The 24,201-nt window shown below is 36.9% G+C and overlaps 3 protein-coding genes and 1 long non-coding RNA gene across 5 annotated transcripts in view; 2 read left to right on the top strand and 2 right to left on the bottom strand.

Annotated features, from left to right (window-relative positions):
* The first annotated feature begins 1,570 nt into the window (after positions 1 to 1,570).
* On the top strand, positions 1,571 to 6,447 carry tmem120b (transmembrane protein 120B). Its single transcript, XM_016241731.1, has 12 exons — positions 1,571 to 1,658; positions 2,479 to 2,597; positions 2,684 to 2,800; positions 2,905 to 2,964; positions 3,046 to 3,141; positions 3,219 to 3,308; positions 4,133 to 4,198; positions 4,291 to 4,352; positions 4,449 to 4,541; positions 4,662 to 4,726; positions 5,438 to 5,506; positions 5,654 to 6,447. The coding sequence occupies exons 1-12, from the start codon at positions 1,596 to 1,598 to the stop codon at positions 5,765 to 5,767; spliced, it is 1,014 nt and encodes a 337-aa protein (XP_016097217.1). The 5' UTR covers positions 1,571 to 1,595; the 3' UTR covers positions 5,768 to 6,447.
* A 1,943-nt stretch (positions 6,448 to 8,390) lies between these two features.
* LOC107558117 (rho-related GTP-binding protein RhoF-like) lies at positions 8,391 to 15,485 on the bottom strand. Its single transcript, XM_016241732.1, has 6 exons — positions 15,475 to 15,485; positions 12,717 to 13,038; positions 12,299 to 12,386; positions 10,495 to 10,604; positions 10,034 to 10,168; positions 8,391 to 9,334 (listed from the first exon to the last, which is right to left on the bottom strand). Exons 2-6 carry the CDS (start codon positions 12,843 to 12,845, stop codon positions 9,167 to 9,169), a joined length of 630 nt encoding a protein of 209 aa, XP_016097218.1. The 5' UTR covers positions 12,846 to 13,038; positions 15,475 to 15,485; the 3' UTR covers positions 8,391 to 9,166.
* Positions 14,688 to 24,201, top strand: part of LOC107558115 (histone-lysine N-methyltransferase SETD1B-A-like) — a 21,678-nt gene continuing 12,164 nt past the window's right edge. The window contains exons 1-7 of one of the 2 annotated variants that reach the window (XM_016241730.1): positions 14,688 to 16,676; positions 17,120 to 17,237; positions 19,460 to 19,614; positions 19,881 to 19,979; positions 20,242 to 20,512; positions 21,698 to 21,819; positions 22,712 to 23,752. In XM_016241730.1, coding sequence (XP_016097216.1) covers positions 19,474 to 19,614; positions 19,881 to 19,979; positions 20,242 to 20,512; positions 21,698 to 21,819; positions 22,712 to 23,752 — 1,674 coding nt within the window. In that variant the 5' untranslated portion in view covers positions 14,688 to 16,676; positions 17,120 to 17,237; positions 19,460 to 19,473. Of the gene's footprint in view, positions 16,677 to 17,119; positions 17,238 to 19,163; positions 19,298 to 19,459; positions 19,615 to 19,880; positions 19,980 to 20,241; positions 20,513 to 21,697; positions 21,820 to 22,711; positions 23,753 to 24,201 lie in introns of those variants that run through there. The other variant, XM_016241729.1, reaches the window with a different exon arrangement.
* Positions 17,543 to 18,017, bottom strand: LOC107558118 (uncharacterized). Its single transcript, XR_001605460.1, has 2 exons — positions 17,911 to 18,017; positions 17,543 to 17,682 (listed from the first exon to the last, which is right to left on the bottom strand). It is a non-coding gene; the product is annotated as an uncharacterized lncRNA (long non-coding RNA).

The following is a 24,201-nucleotide window of genomic DNA, read 5'->3' as shown; positions in this document are numbered from 1 at the left end:
TAATGCAAAAAATAGATAATAAATGTATTTTTTATTATATATATATATATATACAGTATATATATGAATTGTTTTATTACAATTATTACTATAATATATAAGGAATTTATTTATTATTTAAAATAAATTCTAATGCTAAATAAAATATTTTAGTTTATTAGTACTTATTGTATTTATGATTTATAAATACAAAATAATAATGCATTAAAGATATGTTTTGCTTAAATGTTTAATTTCTATATATATATATATATATATATATATAATTACTATAACATATATAATGCATTTATTTAAATACAATTGAATTCTAAATAAATATTTTCATTTATCATTTATGATAGACATTAGTTTATTAGTACTTATTGTATTTATGATTTATAAATAACAAATAATTGCTTAAATGTTTAAATACATTATATATGTATTACAATGTTTAATTTCTATATATATATATATATGTGTGTGTGTGTGTGTGTGTGTGTAATTACTATAACATATGATGCATTTATCTAAATAAAATGTAATTCTAAATAAAGTATTTTCATTTATCATTTATGATAAACATTATAGACATTAGACATTAAATTATACATATATATATATATATATCTCTCTGTAGTGCAAGAACCAATATAAACTCTCACATACTCTTTCATTTCAGGGTCAGTCTTGCTCAGGGTTCCATAGCCTTCTCTCTTTCCACACCTCCCCATCATAGATCATTCCTGTTTTCTTCCAAACCTGTGCTCCTTTTCCTTATCAGAGTAAAAGCTATGTTCGGGAACATTTGGTTAATTCTGCCAAATCGAGCTTTAATAAGCAGCGTTTCCTAGGAACACATAATGTAATCTGCAGAACACATCTAAATAACAAAGTAAATTCAATTAAGGCTTGTCCGTTAAAATTGCCAGTCTTCTTACTGTGATCCTCAAGGCCTCTAATGTTTAAAACATGCCATTAAATATTCAATCCAATAAATATTACCATGTTTCTTATTATCCATCCACTCGCCTGTGTATTGATCTCCATTGACTGAATACAGTGTGATGCGGGCCACATTTTTGGGCCTTTTTGTCCCAAAGTTGTACAAGTGGTTCTGTAGTCCGGGGTCTCTTCAAGAAGGCCATACTGTACATAACAAGATGACTATTATCATTAAAATATTATTAGCTTGAACATGCTAGCACTAAAGTACTTTTTGTAGGTTTTTCTGCACTTAAAAAGTGCAATTACAATAAAAGTTGAGTAAGGTCATCATAAAGTAGGTCTGCTCAGACCTTACCTGTGACCAAATTCACCATCCAAATCACTTAAATAAACTTAAAACGGACAAAACAATTATATTTAACCTGCAATAGTCAAACTGCTCGATCTCGACTGACCTGTCAAAGGAATTGACTAGCAACAAGCCTTCAGCCTCGACTTATATTTATATTCGCTGACGCTCCCAGTCATTAGGTGGCGATGTCATCCTCGGAATCTTACGCTCGCCTGTGATTGGTGGACGGGTGAAGAAGCGGAGCTGATATAAATAGCTGGAGCGCCTGCTAGCGGCAGTGTGCGGCAGAGCAGCGCCAGCGCAGACGGGTACAATGTCACTGGAGAGATGTCAAAGTGAATGGACAGAAATAGAGCAAGAATATCAGCAATTACAGGTTTGAACTGAACGGATATGTGTTATATTAGTGCTCCGATAGACGAAAGATGAATCTTGTGTTAGTAAGGAAGAATATGTGTCTGTTTTGGATGTTTATGGCGCGGCTAACAGGCTTTAGCTCATCAGATTAACTGATTTTCTGTTATTACTGTACATGTGTATTAAACCGGCATCAGTTCTGAAAAAAAAACGTATTAAAATGACTCCATATATTTTATTCTTTTAATAAATTTGGTGTGTTAGTAAAGTAGGTCTGATAATGATTCACGAGTTGAAGCCAGGTTAGATGTGTTTGTTGTTAGCTGTTGCTCAACTGTAAAAATGATCGTATAATCGAATCGTGATAGACGGGGTTAGATTACAGGATGGCGAAGCTCTAGACTCCAGGGGTTTGAATACTACTAAAAAGTGCTTTTTTTAGGGCATGATACCATGGTAACACTGTTTTTGTTGTTGTTGTTTTTTATACATACCATGGTAGTACCCTGGTATTTTTAAAATTTCCCTGGAGTACCATGTAAAAATATTCAGTACTATGGTACAAATCAAAGAACCGTAGTATTGCCATAATTTATCATTTAACCGTGTAAATACCATTGTAGCTGAATATGGTAGTCATTCAGTATTCATCACCGCTCATCTATTACCGGGCCTGGTTAGAGTTGATAGAAAGGATTGGCCCATGTTTAAAATGCCCTTCTCATGTTCAAAATGACTCGTGCCTAAAATGGAGCATCCAGAGGATGCCATGTGCCCATTGAAAGGTCATGCATGTATTCGGAAACGATTCTGATTTGATTTTGACTTGCATGTTTTAGGAAACGCACAAAGTCTACAGACTGAAGCTGGAGGAGCTGACAAACCTGCAGGCGATATGCAGCAGTGCCATTAGCAAGCAAAGAAAAGCCCTGAAAGACCTCAAGCATAGTCTTCATAAGTATGAGCCGAGTTTCAGATGCTGCTAAAGATCTTGAGGACACATTCACAATGATGTAAACCGTTTCTTTTTATTGTTGAAAACAGGTGTACGAAAACTCGCAGTGAAAAAGAAACGGGGGTGATAAATGACCTGCAGGTCCAAATTAAAGAAAGGCAAAATGTCTTTTTTGACATGGAGGCCTATCTGCCAAAGAAAAATGGGTGAGTTTTAGTTCTTCGTTCTGAGTGTGTTATCTATAATACCACTGTTGTGAGGTTTGGTTTTGAGGCTTTCCTACTACCTTCCAACTGTTGTCTTCTTTCAGATTGTACTTAAATTTAGTACTTGGAAATGTGAATGTCACACTCCTCAGCAACCAAGCCAAGTGAGTCAGATGTGAGCATGTCCGTTGAGCGGAGAGAGATTTCTCAATACAAAATTGCTGATTTTGTGTTTTACTCAACAGGTTTGCGTACAAAGACGAATATGAGAAGTTCAAACTTTATATGACTATAATACTAATGTTTGGTGCCGTCACCTGCCTCTTCCTTTTCAACTACCGGTAAGACGAGAGATCTGCATAGTTTAATGTTATTTGTTGAATTTAATGTTATTAATAATTTAACGTCCTGTTCACAGGGTTACAGATGAAATCTTCAACTTTTTATTGGTGTGGTATTATTGCACATTGACAATAAGAGAGAGTATCCTCATGAGCAATGGGTCACGGTGAGTTCAGTTTAAAATACATTTGATCAATGCTATGACTTAACGCTACGCTATGTCAATGCTATGACCACTTGCTGTGGTGCTAGTGGGAGATTCAGGTTTGAATCTCTTTTCCCAGTATTTTGCTGTCCTCCTTCTATTCTGTCAATTAACAATTGGGGCTCAAAATGCTCAAAATAAATTAAAATGAACTTTGGTTGTATTATTTTATTTGTTTGTTTTTGTTTATTTCTTTGTCTGTAGTACTTTATTTTTTATTTCTTTGTCTGTTTATATATTTATATGGTCGTGGTATTTTAATTTTTTTGTTTGTATTTATTTGGTGTAGTATTCTATTTTTATTTATTATTTTGGTTGTAGTATTTTATTTATTTCTTTGTCTGTAGTACTTTATTTTTTATTTCTTTGTTTATATATTTATATGGTCGTGGTATTTTAATTTGTGTATTTATTTTGGTTGTAGTATTTTATTTTTTTTTTATTTCTTTGTCTGTTTATATATTTATATGGTCGGGGTATTTACATTTTTTTTGTGTTTATTTGGTTGTAGCACTTTATTTTTTATTTCTTTGTCTGTTTATATATTTATATGGTCGTGGTATTTACATTTTTTTTGTGTGTTTATTTGGTTGTAGCACTTTGTTTATTTATTTGGCTGTGGTATTTTATCTTGTTTGTTTGTTTGGCTGTGATTTTGTTAATTTATTTGGTTGTTTTTGTTTATTTTGATGTATTTTATCTATTTATTCAGTATGTAATTTTGTTTAGTGTATTATGAAGCATGATTATGATTTACGTTGTATTGATTTATTATTTCTTACTAGAATTAAAGGTTGGTGGGTGTCACATCACTACGTCTCAACCTTTTTATCAGGTGTTATGTTGACATGGTAAGTGTTTAGGCCACAAATTATATAACGCATTCATTTTTTCCCATCACCGGCTTCTATTTCATCACCACTCTCTGTTTCTGTTTTTTAAGGCCAGAAGGTCCAATGTATCAGATGTTCAGAAGTCAGTTCCTGGCTTTCTCCATCTATCAGAGTGAGTATAATCTATTAACTGCTCTCTGTGGGTTTTTATGTGTCTTTTGTTTGTTGTTAGAATGTTTAATGTTGATGGTTTATGTTTCTCTGGCAGGTTGTGTGCAGTTTCTTCAGTATTATTATCAGAGCGGCTGCTTGTATCGGTTACGGGCTCTGGGGGAAAGAAACCAGCTGGACCTGACTGTGGGTAAGAATTGTGACTGATTTGAATCCTGGGAGAAATGTTGATCTGGATAATGTCATCGTTTCACGCTGCAGCTGTTAGATGCTGCAGACCCCAGACTGACCTCTCATGTTACTCTTACAGAGGGCTTTCAGTCGTGGATGTGGAGAGGGCTTACATTCCTCCTTCCGTTTCTATTCTTTGGCCATGTGAGTACCAGCATTTAACTGTTGCCTGTATCTTTTTTTTTTTTTTTCATGTTGATTCTCATGCAACCTTTAAAGGTAATGCAATCTTAAAAAGTTTGTCTATGAAAATTGTCATGCATTTGACAGCGTAACATCTATGTAGTTCATATAACTGTGTGTACTGTGTGTATTTTTATTTTTTTTTGTTGAAAGAAATTAAGACTTCTATTTGGCAAAGACACATTAAATGGATCAAAAGGGACAGTGGAGACATTTATAATGATACAAAAGATTAAAAAATATATATTTTTAATTCATCAAAGAATCCTGACAAAATCTATCACGGTTTCCACAAAACTATGAAGCAGCACAACTGTTTGCAACATAATAAGAAATGTTTCTTGAGCAGCAAATCAGCATATTAGAATGACTTCTGAAGGATGTAATACTGAAGACCGGAGTAATTATTCTGACAATTCAGCTTTCCATCACAGGAATAAATAATATTTTATAATATACTGAAACAGAAAAGTTTTTTTTTTTTAAATTGCATTAATATTTCAAAATGTTACTGTATTTTTTGATCGAATAAATGCAGCCTTTGGTGAGCATGAGAGACTTCTTTCAAAAACATAAAAAAAATGTACAGATCCTGAACTTTTGAACAGTATTATATATTGATTCCGTTGACAGGCATGTAAAGAATTGTGTTGTTTTCTCTCCTCTGGTCAGTTTTGGCAGCTGTACAATGCTGCGAGTCTTTTTAAGCTGTCTGCCCGTGATGACTGCAAAGAATGGCAGGTAAAGAGAGCAGCTGAAGTTGTCAGACATCACTAGTATTGCTCAAAACCCCAAGTATTAGTCTTCTGCACATTTCTCATCCAATACTGGTATTCATTTTGCCAGTATTGCAAATAGATTTTTGCACTTAAATGTTTTGTTTTCCAGGTGTTCATGTTGGCCTTGACGTTTCTCATCCTGTTCTTGGGAAATTTCCTCACAACTCTAAAAGTGGTCCACCAGAAGCTCCAGACGAACAGAGAAAAGGTTAAAAATAACTGACGAGACGCCAACTGGAAGATTTCATACGCAGCGAGGCCAGTGTGGAAGTCACAGAACTGAACTTCAAAGCGCACAAAACTGTTTCGTCTATAGGAGTCACGTCCCACAAGCTGTTTGGAGAGGGTTGGAAGCAGATGTTGACGTCTCTGCGAACTCGTTTCAGCAGCGGCAGTGAAACTCAAGATTTCGTGTCACGTTGCCCTGTTGTCTGCCATGTTGTTTTTGCTCGTATTTATGCAATCACAGCAATTGGAGGGTAATGTTTGGGCTAGAAACTACTGACAACTTTAAGACACTGTATACTCAATAAGAGACTTCAGTTCACTTTTGTTTTGTTTTTGTGCATGAATATGTTTACAATAAGCCACATTTAAAGTTTATGCAATGCAGCAGGTAGGCTACAGAACTGCAGTTGCTCAGTTCATTGCAGCATCTCAAAGGGATTTATGTTATTTATTTATTTTTTTAAAAGCTGGATAGTGATTGAAGTACTTGTTCTCATACAAGGCATTTTAGCTGAAGCATATTCTTTTGCTGGAAAGCATTGATGCAATGCAACTTCAAGGGAAAGGTGTGTTTTGCACGTTGCGGCAAAGTGCTTGAACAAGGCCAAAGAATTAAAGAAATAGTTCAACCAAAAATGAAAATTTGATCAGAATTAACTCACCCTCAGGCCATCCAAGATGCAGATGAGTTTGTTTATTCATCAGAACAGATTTGGAGAAATTTAGCATTATGTCACTCGCTCACCAATGGATCCTCTGCAGTGAATGGGTGCCGTCAGAATGAGAGTCCAAACAGCTGATTAAAAACATCACAATAATCCACACCACTCCAGTCCATCAGTTAATGTCTTGTGAAGTGAAAATATGTGTTTGCAAGATACAAATCCTTCATTAAGACTTTTTTACTTTAAATATGAGTCCTCTATAATATTGCTTTCTCCAGTGAAAAAGTTAATCAATCATGTTTGTGGATTTTGATGTGAGAGGACAACAGCAGATGGTCTTTTATACTATAGGAAGTGAAATGATGGATTATGAACTGGTATTTTGACCAGAATTGACTGTTTAAACTTCTTGATGGATTTGTTTCTTACAAACACGCAGCTTTTAACTTCATAGGATGTTAACTGATGGGCGGGAGTGGTGTGGATTACTTGTGGATTATTGTGATGTTTTTATCAGCTGCTTGAGCTCTCTCATTCTGACGGCACCCATTCACTGCAGAGGATCCAATGGCGAGCAAGTGATGCAATGCTGAATGTTCCAAATCGGTTCCAAAGAAGAAACAAACTCGTCTATAATTCAGTCAATTCCCAGCAAATTTCACATTTTTGAGTGAATTATTCCTCTAAGGTCACATGATATTCCCTGACACCTTGAAAATGTGGATTTGTATTTTTAATGATGGCAATAAAGCTCCGGTAACACTTCATAGTACATTTGAATCAAAAAAGAAGCATCCCTTTTTTCGTGCGTTGTTATTTTTACGTGTTTGGTAGTTGTATTCAAAGTCATAGTAACTGCATTTCAAGTCCGAATAACAAAAATGTTGAACTACATCTTGAAAAATGGGAATGAATGCTTTTAGAATTGCATCCGCTGTAATAGTACAAACCAGTATGTGTTTCTGGTACTTTGACTGACCGTGTCAAAGAAACAGCATATTGTTTTGTTTTGTTAATGCCACATTTTTTCAAGGTACACCATCAGGGAGTTTGCAGACAAGACTTTTTTCCTATGTGATATTACAGATGCAAGTAGTGTCATTTGGTTACTGGCTGATTTGTTTGCCTTAATGCTCTCTTTTGCCTGTTCACACCTGGTTTAGATTAGAACCCAAGTGTTACAAGTTGTTTGGAATTTCATGGGCTCAGTGAACTGTACCTGAAACAAAAAGCTGTAATTAAACGGCATTTCTCATGTTGGGAAATGCTTTATTGCACAGTTAGCCACTGCCTATATAATGCGTAATAGTTGTCACTCTTCACAGTGTGCTTTTGTAAGTGTTTTGTGGGTAAAGAAATAACTGCACTTTTAGCTTGAACGTAAAATAAGCCTTCAGACTGGGGTTTCCAAAGGACCGATTAGATATTAAGTTGGATTGCTATTGCCCTTCTGTTGCTATAGAGAGCAAATAAATTCAATCTGATGCAATCTGTGTGGCCTCGTGTGAAAATCTGTTACTTGGGCCTTCACCACCAGAGGGAGCCAGAGAGGAGCATGTGCTTCTACTTGGGGCTTGTGGGTGATATACAGGTGCTATACCCGATTGTATTTATTATTTACACGTTTAGTTATAAAGCTCTGTGTAGTCTAGTGTCTAGCTATTATTATTATGTCCAATTTTAGAGTATTTATGGAATACAATATATAAAACAAACTATATATTATAATCCTAAATCATTAATAAAATAAATGATTTCAAAACAAGAAAGCAGATATTTTCACTCATATGTCTGCCTAATATCTGAAAACTGCATTATGCAAATGAAAAGTACCTGTGTGCCGATGCAGCCGTAGCTAGGCTATAAAAGAGCTACAGAAGTGACTTCTTCCTGTTTCACACATGATTCACTTCAGTAGGCAAGACACCAAGAAGCATACGTGTGCACAATATATAACTTCAAATATCACGGGTTTATTTGTGCAAATACACTCAGGCACATGGTTTTCAAATGATCCAACACTTTCTGGCGTCTATGTGAGATTTGAAGAAGTTATCCAGATCTAGTAAATCAACCTGAAAGAAACAAAAATGAAACTCTAGCCTAGTTAAAACGTTGTAAATGGTGGTGGTCTACACACAGACTGATATTTCTACAAATCAGGATTTTTGTACGCCACAGTAGACCTCCTTTTTTGTTCAGAAAGCTTTATATAATATATAGACTCTCAAAACACTGTAACTCAACAACTGCTGTATAAGTTGATAACATGAATTGCACACCCAGTGTAACATAGTGGCTGTTACTTCAGTTAGTTGTGCGTTACCATTATAAACAACACAGAATGTAACCAAATTCAAAGTGTGACCATGTGATGTATAGTCATCCCTGAGACATCAGCAGCAGTTTTTCCATCTCCTGTTGGATCCACGATCATGGAAGACCAAATTCCATCAAGTTATCTCAGTAACACCAGCAGAAGGATGTGGTGTGGACCACTACAAACTTATCACACACACACACACACACTGGTGACCTCTGTCAAAGAGTAAGCCTTGCTTGGTGGGCAGATTATGAGAAAACGCACACCACAAGCATGTCCTGAAATATATTACTCCGTGGGAAGCTTAAGCAATAGTGAGAAGCTTTGCAGATGGTTTTGGAATTTTTACAAAATATCCTAGTTCATATATACAAAACTTGAACAAATGTGTTCCTTCTGGTAAGGGTCACAGGATGGTGCAGCGTTTCTTCTTCTTGCGACGATGTCTTGCTTTAGCTCTGGCCGATAGCGCCTGCTTTGTTGCTTCTCTGAAAATGTCCTCTACGTTTTCTCTATATTTAGCTGAACACTCCAGGTATATCTCAGCGTTCATTTGCTTCTTGATCTCTTCACCCTAAGAAAGAGATATGAAGGTTGGTTACTCAGTAAACATATCTATATATATATTTATATACATACACACACTCATATATATATATATATATACATATGACAGTAAAATAGTTTACACCAACATATAAAAAAATACATAAATATAAAAGTAAAATAAATTAATTAAAAATCTAAATATTTAAAAAATATATAACTACCATTCAAAATGTTGGAGTTAATAAGTTTTTTATTTATTTTTAATTTATGAAATTAATACTTTTATTCAACAGGGATGCATTAAATTAATCAAAAGTGACAGTAAAGACATTTATAATGTTACAAAGAACAAATTTCTATTTCAAATAATAAATGCTGTTCTTTTTTACTTTTTTATTTTTAAGTAACATGGTTTCCACAAAAATATTAAGTAGCACAAATGTTTTGAACACTGAATATGTGTGTAGATAGATAGATAGATAGATAGATAGATAGATAGTCAGATAGTCAGACAGACAGATAGATAGATAAAGTCACAGTTTCCACAAAAATATTAAGCAGCATGACTGTTTTCACATTGAATATATTTAATATATAGTAGCATTACAAATAACAAACTTAACCCAATATGACTTGTATTTATGAGACTGAGGGCTTGTGATGTTCTTTATTTTGTAAGTCAAATGTCAGATGCCAGATGAATGAATGTAAATGTAAAGCCAACCTGGAGGTAGGTGATGGGCACCAGATCTAAAGCTTTGAGCTTCCTCATCTTCTCTTTGTCCTTTCGCAGGTCCGTCTTGCACCCTATCAAGACAATGGGGACGTCACGGCAGAAATGACGGACCTCTGGGTACCACTGTAGGGGAAGATGGGGAATTTTTTTTTTAAAACTGAACTTCTTCTTTTATATAAATACTTTTTCTGGTCTTCCTTAATGCCGTAATGGTGTACTGTATCTATCTTTAGGCCATGAATGAACAGTTTGCTGTGTCTTTATTTAAACAGGGCTCAACACATTCCTCTGAACTGACACGCCAGGAGGCTGCAAAGAAATACTGGTTGTTTTCAGAGGTGGTCCATCTGTAATCATCTACTGTTCAGGTCAAAGTGTATCAGCTCACAGTTGCTAACAAACAAAGTTAAAACAGACTTTCATACTCAACTGAAGGCAAATGATTTCACCTTTATCGTGACATTGTCGAACGACGTCGGATTGGTCACATCGTAGCAGATGAGAACAAGGTTTGCTTCTTGATACGACAGAGGCCTCAAGCGGTCATAGTCCTCTTGGCCTGTCAATAAACAGATTAGAAGGAAATGACGTCATTTTAAACACACTGATACCTGAAAACAGCGCTGCATTATGTGGACTGTTTCTAAACAAGTCATTGAAGCCGAGGAGGTGGAGACCTCTGACCATATACAGCATCTTCCTGTATGTCGTATTTTATGAACAAAGTATTTTGACGAAAAACCGAGATGTGGTAGAAAACCACATCCTGGCTTCAACATCCTGTTCCTGAGACGCACAGAAGGTCCGTGTAGCAGTGTTGGTCTGATAAGCAGCTTGATTACTAAAGATGCAGTTCAATTTAGACAAAAGAGACATTTCGAAGAATTTCTCATGGAGAAATTCAAGTTATATAGACATCAGGGGTTCACCGAGGTCAGTGACAGTAAATGACGATTAAATCAATACGAGAACATTCCAAATAAGGTATAAAATGTCTGATGATCACTGTGACAAATAAAAATAAAACTTCCTTTTTCTATGACAATATATTCACTGTAAAAATATATCCTAGTTCCTGAATGGAGAGTTCTGAAATGTTTGAACTATAAACAAACTAGAATATGACTAACTCAAATATCTAATTGAGGCTTCAAAACAACTATAACTCTTTTTTTCTGTAATAATATCTTTGTATATATATATATATATATATATATATACACATATAACTAAAAAAACTACTGTTTAAAAGTTTGGGGTCGGTAAGATTTTTTATCTTTTTGAAAAAAGTATTTTATGGTCACCAAGGCTGCATTTGTTTAATCTAAAAATACATTAAAAACAGAAATATTTTGAAATATTATTATGATTTAAAATCACAATTTTCTATTTGAATATATTTTAAAATGCAATTTATTCCTGTGATGCAAAGCTGAATTTTCAGCATCATTACTTCAGTGTCACATGATCAGATGTCAAATGTTAAAAACAGTAGGGATGCTGAATATTTTTTTCGTGGAAGCCATAATACTTTGTTTTCAGGATTTTTTTTGATGAATAGAAAGTTCAAAAGAACAGAATTTATTTGAAAAATAAATATTTTATAACATTATAAATGTCTTTTCTCTTTTGATCAATTTAATGCATCCTTGCTGAATAAATACTCGCTCAAAAAATAAATCACACCGACCCTAAACTTTTGAATAGTAGTGTAAATGATAATCAAAGTATTAAATTTAAATGGTTAATTAATTCAATTATTAAAATTTTTAAAAACATGCCGTATTCATCCACAAATGTAACAACTGCGTTACAAATTGAGTAGTGGCTTTTAGCATGTTGCACCACATCCGCAGACAGATTCTGGCCCAATAAGCCATTAAAAACTGGGGTGATACTTAGAATATGAATATTTCAAAATGGCTAACATGTCATTTATTTCACTGTAATACTCTGGAAGTAATTCATACAGTATGGTCTTAGATGTCAATGAATGAGGACAGAAATCTTGAAATCTTTTTTTTTTTTGTGCAAAATAATTCAAATTTATTTTTTTTTATTTAGATAATCATGCAATGATCAAAGTGTGTATGCGGCCTGACCTCAGGGATGACAGCTTAGAAAACTATTACTAATGGCTTCACACCCATTTCACTCAAGATTCCTGCCTAAATAGTTAATCAATGAAGCATATCACTGTAGAGAATGGGGTGTTTGGAATCTGAGGTGTGTGTGGCGTCTGTAGACACTTACCTGCTGTATCATAGAGATTCAGCTGAATGTCTTTCCCTCCATAGGATACAGTGGTGACATATTTGTCGAACACAGATGGAGCATATTTCTGTTGATTTTCAACATAAAATTAGACAAATACAGGCATACAATGGATGATGGTGCATAAAATTTCAGGTTTCTACAAGTCACATCTGAAGTACAATCAAGGCGTTGGCAGAAACCAAAATTGCTGTCTGGGAGTGGAAAAACTGGGTGAGGATGTTGTGCAAATTACTCTTGTACATTTTGCAATGTTTCCTTCTCTTAAAATATTTTTTTTCTGTAGCTATCTTCACAACTAAAGTAAATCTGGTTTACTTACACACGCGCACACAAAAAAAACTAAAGCAAATTTGTACTTTGCCAACCTAAAACCCCTCATCATCTAAAAGCTTACCTCTGGGAAATCTCCTTTGGCGTACACCATAAGCAGAGATGTTTTCCCACAACCCCCATCTCCGACGATCACAATTTTGAGAGAGTCAGTCTGAGTGCCATTGCCGGCTACAGTGCCGTTCTGTGTCATGTCCTTTCGCGGGCCTCACCGGCCAAGTCAGATCCTCCAACAGGTGCCCAAGTGCACAGAAGTGTCAGGTAAATTCATTGGTGAGAGTGGCGGGTGAGTATAACGTGAGACTAACACTCTGCCAGGTCAGCATGCTGCTATCCGGTCCCAACTTCCTCCTCCTCTCGCCTTTTTTTCATTTCAAACCATGTGACTATGTTTTCAAGAACCCCTGATCAGAGCGTGTGACTGTAATTGAGGCTGTGTGACTCTTTTCTATACCCGTCTACACATGGTCTGCACCATCACTAGGCGGGGTACATGAGGGCACTCCCTCCAGCCGGTCAGGAGAGTTGGCTTCCTAACTACATGTTCATTGAGACAGTCCTTTGAAAACTTTCTCACATTCTCCCATCTACAGAGGGTGGAGCGGGACAGGAGGTTGCTCTGAATGGTATGCTTAAGATGATATTACAAACAACATCATTGCAGTGATTATTTTAGCAATTTGTTGATAATTAAGTGAATTATGTAAGAGCGTATGTAAGACTTTGTTACTAATAACAATTACATAACTAAAAGTGTTATTAATTGTATTACCATTACACGTGTTAGGCTATTTTAGTATCCCTCACATGTTTTATATATTTTGATTATAGTTTTTATTTTTGTCTTGTGTTTTTGTTATTTTTAATTATTATTTTTAATATTCCTATGTAGTTTTTGTTCATATTTCAGTTTTTGGTTATTTTAGGCCATCAAGTCGAACCAAATGAAAATGTGAAATGTTGCCTCGCCAGCTGAAATTAAATAAAGTACATTTTTTATACTTTATATTACTTTAGTTAACGTTTACTATATTTCAAGTAACAACTATTTTTTTATGGTTTTAGTTTTAGTATATGTTAGCTATAATAAACCTGCCCATTACAAAATAAAATTATAAAACTAAATAAATGTGTATAAACTTGAATTCATGTGTACATATTTTACTATTTAATTTTACTCTTTAGGAGTTTTGTTATTAAAATTTTACTCTTTCATTTAAAATATGTTTGAATAATATGAAGTATTATGTCAAATGCAAAATGATTCAAATTCCCACTTTAAAAAGATTTGCATATATTATTTTGAGATAAACCTATATGAGACAATTTTGAATCATGTTTTAGTAGCACATAAGTAAAGTAACGTAAGTTTATGGGCCCTGAATGCTTATACTTTATTTGTTATATTTAAAAAAAAAATATGGTCCTGGATACCAAATGGTCAAAATAGCATTGCAGTTGTGCTAAAATGCACAATTCAGAAACAGCTATGATGCAATAAACACCTGATTGTGTGTGTGTGTGTGTGTTGTCATGATCAATTAATATGGTTTACAAATAAAGCTTAAAATTCATGTCTCTTTATTTCCTTCATATTTTATTGTTTAAATTGACTGTCTTAACTTTTTTTAAATTATAAATACAACAAGCACTATATAAATTAGCATACCAAGGACTGAATCTTCTAAAATGGCACTTAATCAGTCTGCACAGTGACATTTCAATGAAAATGGATTGTCTTTAATATAAAACAAATTATATGAGAAGCCATGTAGTACCAGCTAAGGCCGTCGTTTAGCAAAGCAAACCCTCGTTCGAGTATAACAACCCTTTGCTTCTTTTACCAATGGCCAATGGGTGTCAGTTATCGCATCCCTCACACCATCAACAGCCAATGAGAAACTCGAAAAGGGTTGTTTCGCTCCTCACAGTCACAGATAGGAGGCGTCGTATTACGACTGTCTCTGTCACAGAACTCTGAACATGTACTGGCTCCAAGCATGCCAACGGAGAGGAATTACTCACATTAATTATAAAAACCCACCATGGTCTCCTAAAATCATTTATATGGATTGTTACGGTACATAAAAAAAAGCATGGTTAAGCTATTAATGAAAGCGGCCTACAGCAGCAGCGATAACCGGATACGCCCGTTCCCCGCAACATGGGCCCGTTTGGTTCGGGTATAAATCACAGCGAAAATATAATAAAAATGTAGGCTAAATTACTCTTACAACAGAACGTCAGCTTCGTTTCGAGGAAACGGCTAATTAGGCGAAGAGTAGGGAAAAAAACTCAAATCTGTCAATAAATACAAGACGACATTAATGAATTTAAGAAGTTATATTTATTGCATATTAAAAATATTTAACATCTCTTTGTATATATACTTACCATATTGTTAAATACGTTACAATCCATCTTTATCTAAATAAGAAAAAAAAGCTAAAGTGAAATGTTACAAAAAAAAGAATTGTCCACGGTGAGAAATGCATTTGCGCGCCGTCGCCTGGATCTGTGGAGTGCTTCCTCAGATTTAATATGGAATATTAGATTGACGTTTTAAATAAAAAAGGAATATTAGATGGAATTTACACACGTTACGGTCATTAAAAACCTTTTGTAGGCTAATTTAGATTTCAGACGTCTCCTAGTCTTCACAAAAATGACATTAAAATATACAAAGTAGGCTATCACACATAAAAGAGTGCCTCAAGAATGAACTAAAAAGCTAGCATAGGTTATATGATTAATGGCGACGCTGAATGTCGAAATTTGTCGAGGATCCACTCCAGCTGTCCAGAGCACAAGTGAAGCTTTACGCACACGTCTGCATGTCGGGTAACACACAAAAAGACTGACTCAGAAGATGATAACACTGGTGTCGACTGAGATCTCTGCCCTTCTATCCTCGCGTTACAAACAGCTTGCGTTCGCAGGTTAGGAAGATCAAGAGGATTTTCCTAATTAAACACACGAGTGCCATAAAACGGCCTCATGACCCACTTCAGCCTTGTGCGGCAGCACGCGATGTGGTCACGTCTTCAGTCCTTTTTTCTGCAATATTCGGAGATCAGTCCTACTTTAGACTATGGCAGAGAGACAAACTCGTATTGATGTGCATGCAATAACAAGCGTGAATCCTAAAAGCGAGAGCCAGATGGCGCGTTTCCTTGCGCAATAGCTACCATTCTCTGGCTGATGGATTGAAACCGGCGTCGCACACACGAAGGGGAAAGTGAAAAAACCCCTACAAAATACAATGCTTGGGTTATAAATATGCCCGTTCTCTACACATTTTAGTGTTGTGGAATAAGCGACATATACACAATTACAAAGCCATAAATTGTGCAAAAACACGACAATCTGCATACCACATACCGGTATGTGTTGCAACAGTGTGATATATTCAGCAGAAGATCTGAGAACCCTAAGTAGTGCGCAATCCTGCATGCATCACGTCAAATGATCCTCTGAATGGCTGGCGAATAAACTGCACCGAATGTTCTCGAAAGGGGGACGAGAGAGAGCACAGAGGAGGACTGGATATTCCCTTTGTACTTGCTGATTGAAATGCCACACAGTGTTTGAGTCTTTCTCCGACCTTAAATGGTTAGGTGGGTGCAGCATATCTCAGACCCGTGGCAAGCGTCCAAACTCTCAGATTACTGCTGGGTGTTTTTGTGCCACAGGCGTTTCCAGCGCTTTGCGCAGCAGCGGCGTCGAGGGCGCGTTTTACGCACGAGATATTACTGCGAGTTTAGTGCAATATCCTCGCTTTACAAACGGCGAGCCCCTCTGACCACATCTAGTCAGTTAGTGTTTGCAATGATTGCCACGTACACAGGCAGAATCAGTTGAAAGAGCGACCGACAGCCTCGCCCATAAATGGCGCGGGCGGCAGCCTTTCTTCTCCACAATGATGTCCTTGTGAAGACGCCATGTTGAAAATGAGAACAACAGAGAAGCCATTAAACAACAGGCTCTTTCTGAGGTCGCTTTGGACATGGGTCAGCAATGAGAGGTGTCTATACATTTTTTTTTTTTTTACACCTTTATCTGTTTATTTTTTGACAATTCTAATAAATCCCAATAGGAAAAACAATACTTGTATTTTTAAAAATGAATTTGAATGATAAATATGATTTTATTATTACCTGTTAAAACAATGACAGAATATTCCCCAAGTCATTATCATCCAAAAAAAAAGTCGTTTGAACTATTACCTTCGGAAAGAAAAAGGATTTTTTTTCTGTCTTCTGAATGATGAAGAGCGAGTTAATCTCTCGCCATTCTGTCTTCAGGAAGAGAACGAGAGGGATTGTTTGCATATTTCAATATCTAAAAGTGCCTCAAGATTTCCAGCAGCTCCACTCGTTGGAGACTGCGCAGATAGGGGTGTTAAATGGTGAATTATGTCGAAAAACGACGGCAGAAAAATGGTTATTGTCGTTTTCTTCCTTTTAGGCGTTGCAACCCAACCCCCTCTTTAAAGCCAGTGTTAAAGGATCCGAAGATGGGAATGAAAACGTCCCTGTTTCTTCATCGTTTAGGCCTGATAGAATTATTTCAACAAAATGTTAAGGTAAATATCTCTGTTAGTGTTTTAATAATTATTTATGTTTAGAGTGATATTTATACTTTACCTCTAGCATGAACTGTACGCTGTGACACTAATAGTGTTATGAAATTACCAAAGTGTGCCCTTGGCGCAAGGTCAGATATACAGAGTGTTCACTTACTGAAAATGCCAATTGACAAAAGGGATTTCCATTCCATTGTAAAAATCAGGAATACACTATTCCCAATATAAACGTCATGAAAGAAAAGTGAATTCCACATTTCTTTAAACATCGTTTTACTTTTAAAAATGTGTTTTGATAATAGTACTGTAGGGTTTAAAACATAAATTAAGTCAGGCACAACCAGGATGAGCATTAAAACAACCACAAACCCCATCAATCATACCTGTGATTCAGCATTTTTGTAAAAGGCCAATCGTCCTTTTTCTCTATGGCCTGCCTTGTTTGCTGAAATATGAGAAGCAATCAATTTAAATATTTTAAAGATATTACAAAAAAAAAAAACAGCATGCAACTGAATGTTCTGAAGACAAAGCTTTGCTCAAAACTAATGACACTTGGGGAGCACTAAAAAGAAATTAAAAATTCAGCCAGTTTACATAAAATGCCTGTTTAATTAGCAATAAAACATTTATTCTGCAGCTAAATAAGCAAAGACAATAAAGATAAACTTACTTATTGATTAATGCTTGGCCCTGAACAAGGCAGGGCCTTAAAAGCAGTTGGTAATTTTCATGTGTTTTTCTCTCTCTCTCTCAATCTTTTTACAGTCTAGTTAGTAATAATATGCTTGGCCCTGAACAAGGCAGGGCCTTAAAAGCAGTTGGTAATTTTCATGTGTTTTTCTCTCTCTCTCTCTCAATCTTTTTACAGTCTAGTTAGTAATAATATAATCAAATGCAAAATGTTTATTCAGTAACATTTTACTAAAGAATCAAATGCTGTTATATGGGTGTGCCATGACCTAGTTTGCTGGGACAAAGATGGTTTCCAGGAAGAGAAGAAAAAAAAAGTTTAAAAATGTCAAAGGGATATCATCCAACATTTCATCTTCCTTCTTCTCAGATCCTGTAAACAGAAATACTGTATGTATTAAATAGTCCATAAAAGGCTGATGAAATCAAGATTTAGATCCCTTTAGGAACAAAGGAAACCCATTTTGGCCATTGAGTTCCAATGCAGGAGAAAATGGCCGCGCCTGCTTTCAGCCTTCTTTCTGCTCTCTGTAGGAAGAAGTGAAGGCTGTGCTTCTAATAGCTGAAGCTACCATGGTGCTTCACTCTGATTGGCCAGAGAGGGAACTGCTGTTAACCAGCCAATTGCCCAAGCACCGCAGAATATCAAACAATGTTGGGAATGGTGGAATTGAGAAATGTATCACAACTAGTATTAGTACAAAACATTAGATGTTTAAACATAAAAATCACCACTTTTATTTTTTTGTTTACATAAGGTGGACCCTCGTGAAAGTTCATTTTACTGACACACTCTGAATGCAAGACAACCAAAACAGATTAAACATTAAAACAGAAACGTAGAACGTTTCTAAACCAAATCATTTGGGTTTTCGGCGCGTGTCCCAGTTCAGTTTTAACAACCTTCCCCAGCGTTGCTCCTCCATGTCCATCTTGTATTTAACGTCCACGTAAATCTAACGCGCAGATTCAACGCGTTCGAAACGTTGGTTTTCTGCTCGAAATTCAAGATATGTTCACTTCCCACTCGTTTATCGCACATAACCAGACTTGTACGTGTTTTTGACGGTCACACAAAATTCTGCTTTAGCGTAACAATTAAAAACAATAAATCGAAAGTGCGTGTCGAATGTGCCGGAGGGTTGAGATAGTGATGTATTGTGGGAGAGACAGAAACCCCAGACTAGAGGCACACAATATGTGTTGGCTCGCAAAAAGGAGGCAGTATCTTTAAAATCATGTAATGTGATCGGCGAAAGGTTCAAGATCTAGCCGTTTTATATACAACTACTCGATCGGGCACAACATGTCCAGACCTGGAGAAAGAAATAAGCTAAATGAAGATCACGGGAGAAGACAGAGTTCAAGTAAGCTTTCTCTTTTTTTTCTTTTCTTCCTCTGTAATGTCTGTTTCGGGCACCGCTTCAAACCCCCCCATTTTCTACAACGTACTGTTTGTGTGCAAAAATCAACCGTTGCCATGTCAGGATTGTGAAGCGTACTTTCTGTTTTTGTCATCTCTTCGTTAGGTTTGGCGAACGGAATGGAGAACAGCCATCCTATCTGCAGTTCGGGAGAGAAACGAAGTCAACATTGGAGAAGTTACAAGTTGATTATTGACCCAGCGTTGAAAAATGGATCGCACAAAGTGTATCGCTACGATGGACAGAACTTCAGCGTGCCGGTGAGCGAAACGAGCCGTTACAGCGGATACATCGAGCCGTGTATTGAATGGATCTAACACCACGCGCGTTGTAAACACCTGACACAGCACATCAAAGAGTTTCACCGCTGCCAAACTTTCACGACTGACCACTCGTGTGAAAACTAAACTAGTGAGAGACGAGCTGTCGTTGTACCGCATCAGTTCTGGGGACAGTGACAAGCCCGGTTGTGTAAAGTACACTTCCTCGCGTAAAGTGTTTATAAATGTGCTTGTTTTGTTTGCAGAACCCCGGAATGCCACCCGTGGACATCGTCCGAGACCCGAGAATCGGTCGTCTGTGGACTAAGTACAAGGAGACGGATCTCCCGGTTCCTAAATTTAAGGTAGTTCAGTCACACCCCCTTGACACATGTGTGCATTTTTTATTTTTTAAGTATCCGACTGCAGGACGTTTGACGTTCACTCAACGCTTTTCTATACAGCTAACGTATTGCTTGCTTTTGAATTCAAAAACAAGTGATTTAACGTTCTGTTTTCAGCTATACTAGAGGCACGTGCAAACAGGGCAGCAGATAACGGTCGGTCCGTTTTGAAGTAACGTCAAACAAACGTTCTGTTTCAAAGAATCGTCTCGCTTTTCCTCAGATCGATGAGTGTTACATCGGTCGCGTGCCCCCGAAGGAGGTCACGTTCGCCAAGCTCAACGACAACGTCAGAGAGGGATTCCTCACCGACATGTGCAAGAAGTTCGGCGAAATCGAGGAGGTGGAAATACTGTACAATCCGAAGAACAAAAAACATCTCGGAATTGCTAAAGTTGTATTCGGGGCCGTCAAGGCGGCGAAGGACGCTGTCCAGAACTTGAACAACACGTCTGTCATGGGCAACATCATCCACGTGGAGTTGGACCCTAAAGGTAAGGATGAATTATGTGTTAAAATACTAAACTGGACATTTATAGCTTTAATGTTAAACGAGGAATGTCGTCTGACCGAGTTACACTAAAATACCGCATGTGTTTGTACATTTGAATAGATTGTTTGGGACATGAAGTCACGTGCGAAAATTTTCGTTGGTTGCTTGGTAACCATTCAACTACAAGTCTGCGGATGAGGGATTAACCGATGTGTTTGCTTTGACGTTTTAGCATTTTAACTATTAGGTAGATATTTAGCTATAGTTTAAAGCAAAATTGTTTAACCTCTAAAATATGTATGCAAGTATTGAGATGGAAAATGTATGTTTAAAAAAAAAAAGGAGGTGGTTAACCACGACTAAAGCGTAATTCTTGTACAAATTAAAATACTGGTAATGTTAAACCCTTAAGTTCGACTATTTATTGAAATACAAGCACACTAAACCGTCATTAACAGTTGTAAAAGTGAGATCCTCAAGGCAGGATGACAGCTGTAGTGGGTCTCCCCTCTCTTAAAGAGACAGTACCGTTTCATCTTTCTCGTCAGTGACTTGAACGCAAAGCGCATGCATTTCATGCATTATACTGTCATTTTCTTATTTGAGGTGTATATATAGATGATGTTTATGTATATAATATTTTATATATATATATATAGATGTTAAAATATGTTTCACAATTTTAACATACAAAATGTAAAATTTTACACTTGACTTGTTTTAGTAACTTTATTTTCATGTGAGATCACTTGCCAATAGTATTTGGCCAAAGCACATTTCTATTAATATTGACACTGAACTTATTTTTTTCTGTTATGTTTTTGTGACAAAAACATAATATAAACGACTCAATGAATCATCAATATCTGGGAAAATGACTTCTGGGAATATCTGGGGAAATTGTTATTGTCTTCTTGCATTATTGACACTATTTTCCTGTTTGACACTGTATAGCTGCTTTGACACAATCAGTATCGTATAAAGCGCTATACAAATAAAGGTGATTTGACAAATGGAAATGCAACAAATTGAAATGGAAAATTTATGTTGGACAATATAAGACCTTTCTTTCTTTTCTTTCTTAGATTGTAATGCAACAAATAGTTATAACATGAGTACTTCGCTTTGATGTAGTTTCATTAATCATGTTCACCGAAGAATTGTGTGTTCTCATCCATCTGTTCAGGTGAAAATCGCCTAAGGTACTTCCAGCGTCTGATCAATGGAAGTTATACTCCGCTCACTCTTCCAGTTGGTGGTGAAGAGGCCTGTGAAGTTTCTCCATGCAGCTTGGCTGAAGCCCTGCTGGTAAAAACTAAACCAAAGAACGAATCCGAACGCTTAAGATTGTACTACAAAACAGAAAGTTAAAGAAAGTTAAAGTTTTTACAGCTGCACGAAGAGAGCCATTATCAAAGTAGCTTTGGGCAGCTGGATTCATTTTATCAAATTGGTTTGTTCAGACTGGTTCTCAAACAATGAAATGATTCAGAACAAAAACAAAAGTTTATTTATTTATATATATTTGTTTACTACAAATGCTCATATTATGTATTTCTGAACATCATAGTTTATTACACCGTAGGACAAATTAATGATTTAAAATTTTAATTGATTTAAGATGAATTTAGTTTTTCCTCATCTGTTGAATAGAGGGAAACTCTGCACATAAGTTACTGTCATTTTTTTTTCTTCTTTTTTTGTATTTATTCAATAACTTGTGTGATTAATAATGTAATGTGGAGTATTGAGTTTTTTTTTATCATGACAAGTAAATGCATTTAAATGTCTGAATCTATTAGTTAACACATAATTTTAGTGCAAAAGTTATTTTACATCAGCACACTGTATAATATGCTCCCTCTCCAGCAGAAACCTCTTTATCTCTAATCCAGTTTATCGGTTCAGCAGGTGGTTAAATGGACACAGACTGAAATGCACATAATAACCGCTACCAGCAGAGAGCTGCACTTTATTACAACATGCACTTTGAACGGTCCCCCCTCAGTTATGGCCATTATCACACAGTGAAGCCGTTTGAAAACAGAGTGTCGTTAACTAATGTTTATACAATGTATTTGATTAGTATGTTGATTGTTAATGCCATTAGAAAAGGCCAAACAAGTGATTTTGTTTACAGAAAGTTTGCATTGTGATATTCGGAAATGTGTTTAAGTTGGTTGTGATTTTGTGTCCACAGCCCTTGCAAAGACTGTCCGAAGGCAGTTCTTCTGCAGTCGGAGGCACGGCCACACCGGGCGGCACCAACACGCCCATGTCCCTGGATACGGCCTACTCCAGCCTAAGGCAGGATACGCCCCAGTCCCAGGGTACCCCGCACACCCCGCGCCCATCAGGCACCCCGTTCTCTCAGGACTCCAGCTACTCCAGCAGGCAAGGCACTCCGGCGTTCCAGTCGAACCGTGCTGAATCCTCAGGAGGCTACAAGTCGAGACGGCATGAAACCAAATTCCAGGATGCCTACAACCGAAGACCGGAGAGGCATTATGTCCACGGCACAGGAGGAGGGGTGCATCGTGGTAACGCAGAGCAACCGCCCAGTTTTAAGCAACATCAGCCCCCGGAGCCGCCGTCACCTGCTTTTGCGCACACGCCTCCACCACCAGCCAGTGCGAATTTCAAGAATGCTTTCTCTCCTTATCAACCTCCAATTCCCCCAGTGTACCCTCACACAGAGCCCTCCTTCCACCAGCCTGTACAACGGGAAGTGGATTATAGGAGACCGCCTCAAGCCCCACCTCCACCGAGTACAGAGTTCATGCCCGTGATAGACAGGCCTGCAACGCCACCAATCCCCGAGCCGCCGCCCCCCGCACCAGAAACCCAACCAGCCACACCTCCCCCCTCCACACCGGAGCTCTGCCCATCGCTGGGCACCCCGACTCAGGACTCCGAGCGCAACAGCTTGGACTCGCGCATAGAAATGCTTCTGAAGCCCTTCCTGACTGAACGCGGAGACTCGGATGCTGAGGTGCGCATGGACGGGAGTCCGATTTCTTCATCGTCCTCTCAGCTCTCCCCCATTCCGCCCCAGCGGTCCTCGCGCCCTTCAAGCACCGGCCTGGAGGACATCAGCCCAACGCCACTTCCCGATTCGGATGATGACGAACCTATTCTTGGTACTGCTTCCCAGTTAGCAAACTCTAGGGCCACGTCGCCCTCCATGCACAATAAAAGCGGGGCAGGAGAACCACGGCCGCCCATTGACAAAATGGACACGGTAAGACCTGAGATATGATCTCTTTTTCCTGAACTTTACTGTCAAGTCACATTTGTTTATATAGTGGGCGATATGGCAAAAATATCATATCACGATTTTTTTTTTTTTTTTTAAATGTTGGCTTTACTATTTTGCAAGTTGTCTGAGCATTACAACCAAACTAAATTCCCCTATTATAAAGACAAAGCATTTCAAGGTAACAAAATATAAAACGGAATGGCGGATTTTTTGACTAAGGTGGGCGAAGATAAAAATCTTTCATTATTTTATCTGCTATTAAAAAATAAGAACAAAGATACACGTTACAAATACACAATATACAAATAAAACAGTGCTTTATTTTTAGGTAGAATATTCAGCAGGAGCATTCAAGAAGTTTAATGAACAAATATAAAATTAAACACTATATATATATATATATATATATATATATATATAATTTATATATA

Source organism: Sinocyclocheilus grahami, unplaced genomic scaffold, assembly GCF_001515645.1.
Source record: "Sinocyclocheilus grahami isolate Dianchi unplaced genomic scaffold, SAMN03320097.WGS_v1.1 scaffold632.1, whole genome shotgun sequence".
Lineage (NCBI taxonomy): Eukaryota > Metazoa > Chordata > Actinopteri > Cypriniformes > Cyprinidae > Sinocyclocheilus > Sinocyclocheilus grahami.
Note: the sequence above shows the minus strand (reverse complement) of the source record. Positions and strands in the feature narration are given on the sequence as shown.